The sequence below is a fragment of the Coregonus lavaretus genome (genome assembly GCF_964263955.1).
Source record: "Coregonus lavaretus genome assembly, chromosome: 7".
Taxonomy (NCBI): Eukaryota; Metazoa; Chordata; class Actinopteri; order Salmoniformes; family Salmonidae; genus Coregonus; species Coregonus lavaretus.
The window spans coordinates 47,102,397-47,115,158 of NC_139994.1; the positions used below are offsets into that span (position 1 = coordinate 47,102,397).

At 45.2% G+C, this 12,762-nt stretch overlaps 1 protein-coding gene across 1 annotated transcript in view; it reads left to right on the forward strand.

Moving 5' to 3' along the window:
* The window catches only part of LOC311132544 (SLAM family member 8-like), a gene marked incomplete at both ends in the record, with an annotated part of 35,519 nt that extends 23,099 nt beyond the window's left edge, over positions 1–12,420 (forward strand). Inside the window, 4 exons of the mRNA XM_084165809.1 lie at positions 11,034–11,336; positions 11,587–11,856; positions 12,030–12,184; positions 12,346–12,420. Of these exons, the coding sequence (XP_084021935.1) occupies positions 11,034–11,336; positions 11,587–11,856; positions 12,030–12,184; positions 12,346–12,420 (803 nt within the window). The remainder of the gene's footprint in view (positions 1–11,033; positions 11,337–11,586; positions 11,857–12,029; positions 12,185–12,345) is intronic.
* Between the last annotated feature and the right edge of the window lie 342 nt (positions 12,421–12,762).

Sequence of the window (12,762 nt, forward strand, 5' to 3'; positions counted from 1 at the left end):
ATGGAGTGATGGAGTGATGGAGGGATGGAGGGATGGAGGGATGGAGGGATGGAAGGATGGAGTGATGGAGTGATGGAAGGATGGAGTGATGGAGGGATGGAGGGATGGAGAGATGGAGGGATGGAGGGATGGATGGAGGGATGGAGGGACACACCATCAGAGGAGGAGCGGAAGGATATGCGGGAACATGGATTATGCACGCTCAACGCACGCAAGCAAACAGACACACACACACACACACACAATAACACCTTGTACTTTAAGGATTTTTTTTCGTATTTTATTTACCAACAGATATATTTTACTTAAGCATGGTTTAATTGTGTATTACTGTTACAGCTTTATAAAAAATATAAGGTGTAATGAGAACGGATCTTATCTGCAGCTACAGGAATTATCTGCCTTGTGTTGTGTATTGAGTATTATTGTTTTGTTGTAAATGTGTTAAAATGTATTATCTTTAATGTATTATATCTGTCATTCAGATGATACAATAACATATTTGTATATGAATTTCCAAAATATTATAGGTATTATTCACATTTTCTTCTAATGACCTGTACTTTTACAATATCTTTGCATTGTGCTTTTTAATAAACAATTTTTTATCCACCAGATGGCATGAGTGCTTTCTTACAGTAAATGGATATTGTCATCATCATCAACTTTTCCATATAACCTGCTTTGGTCAAACCTCCTTTCACCCTAATATAGATCTTAGGCTCCTAAATGTGTGAGTTAAAGTAAAAATGCCGTACCCCATCAGTGGAAGACCCATTGAGATTTTCAGAATGACTTTTTGGGGAAGTGTGCCTTCTCAGTTTTATGATGTCATATTCAAACAGACCACCATAGTCCCTGTGCCCAAGAAAGCGAAGGTAACCTTCCTAAATTATTAGTCCTCTCCTGTACTCCTTGTTCACCCACGACTGCGTGGCCAAGCACGACTCAACACCATCATTAAGTTTGCTGACGACACAACAGTGGTAGGCCTGATCACAGACAACGATGAGACAGCCTATAGGGAGGAGGTCAGAGACCTGGCAGTGTGGTGCCAGGACAACAACATCTCCCTCAATGTGAGCAAGACAAAGGAGCTCATTGTGGACTGTAGGAAAAGGAGGGCCGAACAGGCCCCCATTAGCATCGACGGGGCTGTAGTGGAGTGGGTAGAGAGTTTCAAGTTCATTGGTGTCAACATCACCAACAAACTATCATGGTCCAAACACATAAGGACAGTCGTGAAGAGGGCACGACAACACCTTTTCCCCCTCAGGAGACTGAAAAGATTTGGCAGGGGTCCCCAGATCCTCAAAAGGTTCTACAGCTGCACCATCGAGAGCATCCTGACCGGTTGCATCACCACCTGGTATGGCAACTGCTTGGCATCTAACCGTAAGGCATTACAGAGGGTTGTGCGTACGGCCCAGTACATCACTGGGGCCAACCTTCCTGCCATCCAGGACCTATATACTAGGCGGTGTCAGAGGAAGGCCCAAATAATTTTCAAATACTCCAGTCATCCAAGTCATTGACTGTTCTCTCTGCTACTGCACGGCAAGCGGTACCAGAACGCCAAGTCTAGGTCCAAAAGGCTCCTTAACAGCTTCTACCCCCAAACCATAAGACCGCTGAACAATTAATCAAATTGCCACCTGGACTGTTTACATTGACCCCCCCCCCCCCTTTATTTTTACACTGTTGCTACTCGCTGTTTATTATTTATGCATGTTCACTTTACCCCTACCTACATGTACAAATTATCTTGACTAACCTGTACCCCCGCACATTGTCTCGGTACCAGTACCCCCTGTATATAGCCTCGTTATTGATATATAATTTTCTTGTGTTACTTAATTTTTTACTTTAGTTTATTTAGTAAATATTTTCTTAACTCAATTCTTTGAACTGCATTATTGGTTAAGGGCTTGTAAGTAAGCATTTCACAGTAAGGTCTACACCTGTTGTATTTGCGCATGTGAAAATGTATGCACTCACTAACTGTAAGTCGCTCTGGATAAGAGCGTCTTCTAAATGACTAAAATGTAAAATGTAATGTGACAAATACAATTTGATTTGATATGATTTGATATCCTGTCTGCAGGAGTTCTGAGGAGCTGGTCAGTACTGGTACTGTGTATCACTTCCTTTTAATATTGAAATGTGGACATGCAAGTCTATGATGGCAAAGGGATCTTCCAAGTAAGCAAAGGTCAGACTCATGGGCCAGGGTCTGGTATTTACATGGAAACAATATTGAATATTTATATTACTGTGTTGAATTCCAGGTAGTAAGCTACGTATGCATGATTACCAGTTCTCCCATATTGCCTCCTCATTCTAAAGATAGGTCATGCCGAATAATTACATTAGTGGTGTATGACTATTTTCAGTATCCCTGCATGGTCTGGAAGGTCACTGTTCCAGTTAGGGGGTTTCTGTATCTATGTGTTTATGTCTATGTGGTCAGACAGACAGCCAGCAGCCAGGTCATTGTCACTGCTCCTGAGAAACAGAAACTGGAAATGACATCACCACAAGATGTTACCTGAAACGTAGAAGTGGGGCCTTTGTCAGAAACCTGGGACCCAATACCTTCTGAAAAAGTTGGCAGGTGTTTCATATCCCTCAGCCACACTGTCCTATGACCATGCAGAAGAAGTCATGCAAACACTTCTCCAGACATATGAAGCCTAGATGAAAATGCACACATTGCACTGTTACTGTTATGATATTTTCTCTCTCTCTCGCTCTCTCTCTCTAACCCCCCCTCTTGCTCGCTCTCTCTCTCTCAGTGCATGCTGGGTGTTTTTTGGAGTTTGAGTGTTTGGTGTGGAGGACTTGTCCTAACTAATTTGTTGTTTCTTTCCTTGTTTTCTCTTTTCTATGGTGGAGGGTTAATGCACTGTTTGTTTTAGTGGTGCCGACTGTTTTTTATTTTTCAAAGTTAGAGAGGAAGAGGACAGAGGTTTAGTTTCCTGGGGTTTTGAACGGTGAGGTGTGAGCGATGGCTTCGCAGCCTAGCGCGGAGGAGACGCTGTCGTTACGGCATGGATTCAGGTGTGTTCCCGATAATGGAATTAAGGTGGAGGAGGTTCTGCTCGCGGTCGGCGAACAGGTAGGAGCTGAATTTATACATTCCGCGTCCAGAATGAACAAAGCTGTGGTTGTGTTCATGAAAAGAGCAAATTTGGTGGGTAGGCTCATTTCAAGCGGAATATTTGTAAGGGATGTGTTGGTGCCAATTTCTCCTCTTTCTACCCCTTCGACCAGGGTGGTAGTTGCAAATGTGCCTCCCTTTATTATGGATGATCAAATCAGGAAGGAGTTGAGTCGTTTTGGTAAGTTTGCTAGTGGTTTTCGTGTACTGTCGGCAGGTTTTCAGGCAGATGAGACTGGGTCTAGTCATGCTATAGATGGTGGTGTAGATGAGGCTGGGTCTAGTCGTGTGATGGAAGGTGGTGTAGCTGAGGCTGGGTCTAGTCATGTTATGGATGGTGGTGTAGATGAGGCTGGGCCTAGTCAGGTTATGGATGGTGGTGTAGGTGAGGCTGGGTCTAGTCATGCTATAGATGGTGGTGTAGATGAGACTGGGTCTAGTCATGCTATAGATGGTAGTGTAGATTAGGCTGGGTCTAGTCAGGCTATAGATGGTGGTGTAGATGAGGCTGGGTCTAGTCAGGTCATGTTAGTGGATGAGGAGAGTGTAGTGGGGAAGGGTAAGCGACTAGGAGGGGTGGAGAAGGGTGTCAAGCGGAAGAGGAAAAAGGGGGAGAAGAAAGGAGGTGGGAGGGCAGAGGCTGGTGTGATGAAAGGCACCAAGGAACCTTTGCCTGGTGCTGGGGGGGAGGCCCCGACTAGAGAGGAAGGGCAGGTGGTCAGGTTGCCTGGTGCTGGGGGGGAGGCCCTGACTAGAGAGGAAGGACAGGTGGTCAGGTTGGGAGATGGAGATGAGGAGGAGGAGGAAGGTGAGTCAGACTCCTCCTCAATGGGTCCATAGCTGACAGCCAGTCAGTCAGAGGGGTCAAAGTACACGGTGACGGAACTGTCAAGGTTCCTGAAGGAGACTAAGGGGGAAAAAAGTTAATCTTGAGGCTTTTTTTTGCGATCCGGGAAAGTTTGTAAGATCAGTGCAACATGCAATGAAAAATGAGGGGCATGGTGTCCTCTCACCCAGGAAACGGTTTAGGTTAAGGAAGTTGGTCACAACTGTGCGTAAAGGTCTACCTTCAGACACTGTTTAGATAAACATTTTCTTTCTGTCACTGGAGCTTTTTGAGATTTCTTTGCTGGCTTTTCTCCCACTTCTTATGGAGACTCTCTTTGGGTAGGCTCACTTAATATTAATGGCGCCAGAGATGCGGGAAAGAGGAGTGTGTTGGGTGAATATGTAAAACAAAAGTGTTGTTTCTGCAGGAGACGCATAGCGATGTGGTGAATGAAGTTGATTGGGGGCTCTGGTGGAAAGGGGCAAGTGTGCTGAGCCATGGGACAAATGTTAGTGCAGGGGTGGCAGTCCTTTTTGTACCGGGTCTGTCTGTAAAAATGTGCTCCTCAAAAGAGGTGTGTACAGGTAGACTGCTTGTAGTAAAGGCAGAAATTAACAACAGGGGTTTTGTCTTTATAAATGCGCCCAACACAGGGAGAGAGAGGGGGCTTCTATTTGGGTGTCTTAGAAAGGAACTCTCACAGGTAGCACCTGAGGAGACGCTGGTGGTCGGCGGGGACTGGAACTGTACGATGGATTTTACGAAAGACAGAAATGGGGAGGAGCCTCATTCAGGCTCAGTGGGGGTGTTAAGGGACATTATTAATCAATTTGACCTAGTTGATGTTTGGAGAACTAGACATCCCAACACAAGACAATATACCTGGGTGAAGGTCTTTGGGGCTAGGGAGAGTGCAGCCCGGCTTGATCGATTGTACATGTCCAGGAATCAGAGCAATAGGCTGTTGGGCGCTACCATTCTCCCGGTGGGTTTTTCGGATCATCACATAACCATGGCTCGGCTGTCTATTTCACCAGGGCCTCGGCAGGCATCCTATTGGAAGTGTAATGTAAAGCTCTTACAAGATGCAACTTTTTGCTCAGGTTTCCAGACTTTTTGGGAAAGGTGGGGACAGCAAAGAGAGGAGTACGAGTCTCTGAGTCAATGGTGGGATGTGGGAAAAGTCCAAATTCGGCTTTTCTGCCAACAGTATACAGCTCTGACATCCTCAGAGGCTAGGAGAGTATTGGGCGAACTCAAACGTAGTATTAGTGAGATGGAGGTAGAGCTGGTGGGGCAAGGCAATGTAGGCCTCCAGGCTAATCTAGCTGAACTACATAGGGACCTGGGCAGTTTTTTCCAGGTTAAAGCAATGGGAGCACTTGTAAGAGCTAGGTTCTCCATGCTCAAGGAGATGGATGCTCCCAGCTCCTTCTTCTTTGGTTTGGAAAGACAGAGCGGTGAAGCCAAGGGTATGCATTGTCTACGGCTTTCGATGGACTCCCAGTGGAGTTTTATAAAAAATTCTGGGGAATAATTGGACTGGACTTCTTTTGCGTGTTCCGTGAATGCGTCGGGGTAGCAGAGTTGCCGATGAGCTGCCGGCGGGCGGCTCTGACTCTCCTGCCCAAAAAAGGGGACTTGTGTGAACTTAAGAACTGGAGACCTGTGGCATTGCTCTGTGCGGAATACAAGATATTTGCCAAGGTCCTCGCTAACAGACTAAAGTCCCATCTGGACTCTATAGTACACAAGGACCAGACATATTGCATACCAGGACGCTTAATCACGGACAACTTGTTCTTAATCAGGGACATGTTGGACTTGTCGAAGTTCTAATGTGAACTTTGGTCTGGTCTCTTTAGATCAAGAGAAGGCTTTTGATAGAGTGGACCATGAGTATCTGTTTAATGTGATGTCTGTGTTTGGGTTTGGGGAAAGGTTTTTGGCCTATGTGAAGATGTGGTATGCTGGGGCATCATGTATGATTAAGGTGGGAGGGGGGATCAGTAGGCCAGTCTGGGTGAGGCGGGGCATTAGACAAGGATGCCCTCTATCAGGGCAGTTATATACACTAGCCATTTAGGCTTTTTTGGGCCTGCTACGCAGGAGACTGAAGGGAGTGTGCTGGATAGGCACAGCAGTGTCAGCGTATGCAGATGACGTTTCTGTGATGGTCAGGGATGGTCAGGATATGCAGGCACTAGAGAATAGTCTGAAGGTGTACGAGGGAGCTTCGTCAGCTAAGGTAAACTGGGGAAAGAGCAAAGCTCTGTTATGTGGGGCATGGGGGGATAGGGCACCTCCTCTCCTTCCAGGGGGGTTGAAGTGGGGTTGTGAAGGGCTTAAAATATTGGGGGTGTACCTGGGCTCGGAGAGGTGGGTCAGGAAGAACTGGGAGGGGCTGTCACAGGCAGTGGTGTCAAGACTGGCCAGGTGGAGGTGGCTCCTGTCCCAAGTGTCATATAGAGGGAGGGTGCTGATAATCAACAACCTGGTGGCATCTTCCCTGTGGCATAAACTGGCTGTCCTCAACCCCCCCTCCGGGCTGCTCGCAGACCTGCAACGCAAGCTGGTGGATTTCTTCTGGTCGGGCCATCACTGGCTGAGGGCGGCAGTGTTGTATATGTCCGTAAATGAAGAAGGACAGGGCCTGGTGGAACTGGAGAGCAGGGTGGCTGCATTCCGACTAAAGGCGGCACAGAGACTGCTGTACCATACTGATGTCGGATGGAGGGAGCCATAATGCGCGCTGCTGAGGAGAGCTGGCGGATTAGGGTTGGACCGGCAGCTATTCCTCATGAGGCTGGAGGGGCTGAGTACAGCAGGACTCTCAGATTTTTACTCTGCGGTGCTGAGGGCCTGGCAGCTACTAAGGCCCACACGAGAAGGGGGTGTGGATCCTGGGCTGTGGGTGTGGGAGGAGCCTATCTTCCACAACCCAGTCATCCTTTTGAGATCGGTTCCGTCAGCCACCCTGAAGAGGCGACTGATGGCAGCGGGATTACTAAGGCTGGGTGACCTGCGACTGCTGGGAGAGGATGGATGGAAAACCCCAGAAGTCCTAGCAAAACAAACAGGACTGACGTCTCTTAGGCTGCTGGAGAGATTCCTGGGGGAAGTCCAGGAGGCACTGTCTGAGCCGGTAAGGGGGGTGTTTGAGCAGCCAAAGGGGGAGGGGCCACCAATGTTTCCGCCACTGCAGGTGACAGCAGAGACTGGGGACTGGCAAGGGGGTCTGGAGGACTTGTTAGATTTTAACACTCCGAGCCTGGGAAGTTTGTGGGGGTGGGAGGTAAAGCCCTCTACAACCTCTGCATTAAGGTAAGGAACATTAGGAGTCAGTGGCAGGGGGCATGTGGGGCGGAGAGTATGGTGGGTTTTAGATGGAGGGGGCTCTACAAACTCCCAGTACCAAAGAGGTCAGGGGACCTCCAGTGGAGGGTTTTACATGGAGCCCTGGCCACTAACAGCTGGTTAGCACGGGTTGAACCGGGAGTAATAATAATTATAATATGCCATTTAGCAGACGCTTTTATCCAAAGCGACTTACAGTCATGCGTGCATAATTATTTTTTTTTGTGTGTATGGGTGGTCCCGGGGATCGAACCCACTACCTTGGCGTTACAAGCGCCGTGCTCTACCAGCTGAGCTACAGAGGACCAGGGAGTAAGACAGGGGTGTCCTTTCTGTGTCGTGAGTGAAACTGTGATTCATGTGTTTTCTGTGTGCGCCAGGGCAATGCCTTTAATGTCTCTGTTGGAATGTCTGTGTGAGAGGTTGGGGCTGGAGTTTACTGTCGGGATGTTTATAATGGGGTACAGGTATTCAAATAAGGAAAAGGAAAAATGTGTGTTGTTGAATTTTCTGTTTGCTCAGTCAAAGTTAGCTATTTGGATAACAAGGAGGAACAGGGTCAAAGGTGGGGGGATAACAGACCCTTTACTCTTATTTAATGGGATGGTCTCTGCGCGCCTTAGGGTGGAATTTGAGTTTTATAAAATGATAAAGTGTGGAGATGTTTCAAGAAATATGGTGTGTTGTGGGGGCTGTCTGTATAGCTGAGGAAGATGGTCTGGATATACGGTTGTAGAGTTGGTGAGGTTAGGGTTATTGTGATGTGTGGTGTTGTTTTTGTAACATGGGGTAGAGGAAAAGGTGAGTATGCAGTACAGGGGATATTGGTAATTTGTTTATTTTATTTTAAATAAATTGGTCATTTAGCAGACGCTCTTATCCAGAGCGACTTACAGGAGCAATTTAGGGTTAAGTGCCTTGCTCAAGGGCACATCGACAGATTTTTCACCTGGTCAGCTCGGGGATTAGAACCAGCGACCATTCGGTTACTGGCACAACGCTCTTACCCACTAAGCTACCTGCCGCCCTTTTAGGGGGGGTGGGGTGAGGATGTACCATTAAAGAAAGACAAAAAGTCTCTCTCTCTCTCTCTCTCTCTCTCTCTCTCTCTCTCTCTCTCTCTCGCTCTCTCTCGCTCTCGCTCTCTCTCTCTCGCTCTCTCTCTCTCGCTCTCTCTCTCTCTCTCTCTAGCGTAGTGGTTAAGAGCATTGTGCCAGTAACCGAAAGGTCGCTAGTTCTAATCCCCAAGCCGACTAGGTGAAAAATCTGTTAATGTGCCCTTGAGCAAGGCACTTAACCCTAATTGCTCTGGATAAGAGCGTCTGCTAAATGACGTAAATGTAATGATATTATCTCTCTCTCGCTCCTCCCCCGAACCCTCCCTCTATCTTCTCTGCAACATTGTGTGGTCTGCTCATAAAGTGAAAAAGCTACCGGTATCTGTGAAACACCATGACTATTAACCACGCAACCACCAGCAGCTAGGAAACACAGGCTCCAAAACCACCACCACCAGACTGAACAACACAGTGACAGACCCCAAACACACCCACACCTCATCGTCTAATGCTCAAGCTGAGCGAAGTGGTATTTTCAGAGAGCAACTATAGAATGTGACTTCTTTTTCAACTAACATACAGGAATTGTTTTATAGACCAGCAGCCCTCATCAAAAGGAAGTCTCTGCTCTTTCTCTACTCTTTCTTCTCTGTGTGTTTTGGTTAGTCAACTGCTAGCTACCAGTGACAGTGATAGATGAGGACATACAGCCAGAGGAAACAGTCATACAACGCCTTAAAGAGATGTCTGGTGTTCCCTTCTCCTGCTTCTATAAACAGAGAATACTCCTTCTCCTACTCTCCAACCTAAAAAGGTTTCTCTTAAAACTCCCTAGTGTATTGATGGATTTGATATGGTTAGGTACACCATTCCATTCCACAAGTGTTTTAAGGAAAGAGCTTTTTCCAGCCATGCTCCTACAGTGCAGCAGTCTGATATTGGCAACATTAGCTCTGGTGTGATGGCTATGAGAGTCTACTGAAATTAAAATAACCAGACAGGTAACTGGGGGCAAGGTCATGTCTCACTTTAAAAACCATCAACAGTTTAATCTGCACCACCACCAGATCAACTGGAAGCCAGCTCAGTTCCCTGAAATGATTAGGACCAATGTGCGTCCCTATGGTTGAGCTTCAGTATAATTCTCTTTTGTTTGTTTTTGGCCATTTGAAGTTTGTCCATCAGATTTTGTGATACGCCACTGAACCATGAGATAGAAGCATAGCCATAGTGGCACCGTATCAGAGATGTTTCCAGGGTCCTCATACTCTCTGTATACAGGAACTTGGCTACCTTGCCAGGAACTTTGTCCTGGAGTGAACCTACCCAATGACCTTCAGAGCCATAAGTTCACATGTCATGTGTTGGTCCAGTTCACATCCCAGTGTATGTAACAGAGCATTTTTCCTTCACCGCTACACCATTAAACTTGACTGAGAAGTTGGAAGAGTTTCTCACTTTGTGTTTGGAACCAAAAAGGATACTTTCTGTCTTGCCTAAATGGATAACCACTTACTGACTTCAGTCAGTTGGCTGCTTAGGGTCTTTTCAACGGTCTCCTTAGTCTAATGTGACACCAAAGGGTAGAATCATCCTCACACAGGATCTATTGCATGTGCTTTCTTACATGATAACTCTAGGAAAACAGTTAGCTTTCTCTAAATTCATTGTTGGTCTTTGCATGGTGTGTGTTGACTGTAGAATGCCTAGTCATCAGTGATTGGTTGGATATCTCGAAACAATTGCTTTATTACTGTGTGATAACACCTACATAATACCTATATTCAGCAACATATCATGATGTATTGATTCTGCAGTTTTGAATGAGTGCCAATGGTGTGGTTGGGCCAGCAGCTGTTGCAGTGCTACTAGAACTGAAAAGATCTTATGACCCTGTGCTAGATGCATGTCACTCATTACATTTAAGGCAATACGGGACTGTATGGAATGATTGTTTCTATTACATAATAAGATAAACTGTAGGACTAGGACAACTGCAGTTATGCCCTAAATACCACACTTCATTGAGCTGTAACTTTATTTTGTCTTAATTCATGACAGAGCTGTTTTTGTGTAAGGGTTTATAATACCTTAGTTCAGACTGACATGTATTTATAATGTATTTATAATGTTGCCCATGCAGTATATGATGCATTTCTGGTGAGTAATTACACAGTAACCACAGTGGGATTTGTACTTGTGAGCTGAGGAGGGGTTATCAGATCCACCCCCACTTCTCTTTTCCTGTCATCTCATCCTGTTCTGCTGAATGTGGGGGAGGAGCTGACTTTAATGAAGTAAAATAGGACCCACACACTCAGATACGTACAGATAGAAAGTGCAAATATGTGTAGTGCCATTTACAGTATAAATGACACCTGGAAAAGCACTATATAAATCCAATGCATTATTATCTATTAATTGATTGTGTAACACTTTGCATTGCAGTGTATTATTGTTTAATTATTCATGTAGGCACACTGTAACAAATATTACAACGTAACAATGAGTAATTACAATACTTGCTACACTATACTTACATTAATAATTATACAGTGAAAAGATCATTGTAATATAGTGTGCAACCATTGATTGATGTCAGAATAACATATATATTTGTGTTTTTCAGGTGTGGGTGTTCCTCTGTTCATCAACAAGACAGTGGGGGACTCCGTGGAGCTGCTGGCAGGCTTAGAGAGGGGACATTTCAAATCATTGGAGTGGAAGTATAGAGGAAAGGATATTGTAGAAGTCAACTCAGAAGGTGTATATTCACCTGGATCCCAGTTCGAGGGGAGACTAAAGATGAACAACAAAAACTTTAGTTTAACGGTCAGAGAACTGCCACTGCAAGACTCAGGTGATTTTCTAGTTACAGGCGAAGGGGACAAAGGTCAGATTGGCGGTAGGACCATCACTCTCAAGGTCAACGGTAGGCTGTTATCACCTTTTTGCATCCTATTTTGATATCATTCTAATTTATATCCATGACCACGGCTGATGATCTTTAAACTATAATGAAGATTTGTTGGTTTTATACTGACCTTACTCACCATGCTTTGATACATTTCCATCACATTAACACGTTTTATCCTCTGTCGTCTTTCTCCTGGTGGTATGGCTATGGTAGGGATCATTTAGAAGACTGATTATGTGTCTCTATCTCTCTCCTGGTTGGTCAAAGCCTATATCCAAGGTGGTGATCCAGACAGACATCAAGCTATTAGCCAACCACTTCTGTACGGTGCGGCTGGTGTGTAACGTGTCCTGCTACTCCAACCTTACATACACCTGGGAGAGAGACAACGAGATGTACGGGGACACCCAGCAGATTCACTTCTCTCTCTCTCCTGCAGAGAGAGACATCAGTGTAACGTGCAACGCCTCCAACCTAGTCAGTTGGAAAACTGTCTTTGCGACAGTAAAGGGTGGTAATGACAAAACCGCCCCAGGTACCTAGATATCATAATAATCCCTTCCATACACTTTTCAGTGTGCTTATATGCTTATGTTGTCAAATATAATATATAATGCTTGTGATTACATTGGAAGTGTATGATATAGAGCCATTTAGTCTTTATCATATTGTATAGTCTAATCATTTGTGTTGTACAATATGTGACAGGGATGGCATGGTATACCATCTACATCAGAGTATCAGTAGGAGGCACTGTGGTGCTGATCCTCACTGTCGCTGTGGCAGTGTGCTACTGCAGGGGCCGCAGTAACCCAGATATGTACTGCTTAGGGCCCTTAACTATACTTAAAGTTAAATTTCAGGTGGATCTAGAAATATTCTTCAGATGATATTATTGATTTGTATTTGAATATTGAATTTGAATGTCTGTTATTGAATGGAAGACTATGTAGTCTACTTTGATAATTGTCTATACCTTTGTTGATGCTGAAACAGTTTTTTCTTGATTATCTGTCACATGTAGCCGCAGACTCTGTATGACAAGATCGCATTTGGACGCCCAGAGCCCCCCACCTCTCCCTACCAGAAAGTACTGTGAGCTGAACAGGATGTGGTCGAAGGCTGGGCCTTTCATAGATATAGAACACTCTGCATCCTCTGCATCTTGCATGTGAATATTCTGTAGTTAGGCCAAGATGTTACTGGTTAATTTCATCACGACCTACACTATTTGCTTACTTTTTCATGACTGTAATCTTCTCCCTTTGTTGATTCACATATATACAGTGTATCATAAGGCCTTATGTCTTTCTTTGAGGGTCTAGTTACAATTAGGAGATTCTGAAATGTGTAACATGCAGTTGTAGGAGTGGTGATCAAACAAGCTCATATGTCGAATTTCTATTTTCTTGATTAAAGAGAAGAGTTGTAGATAATAGTA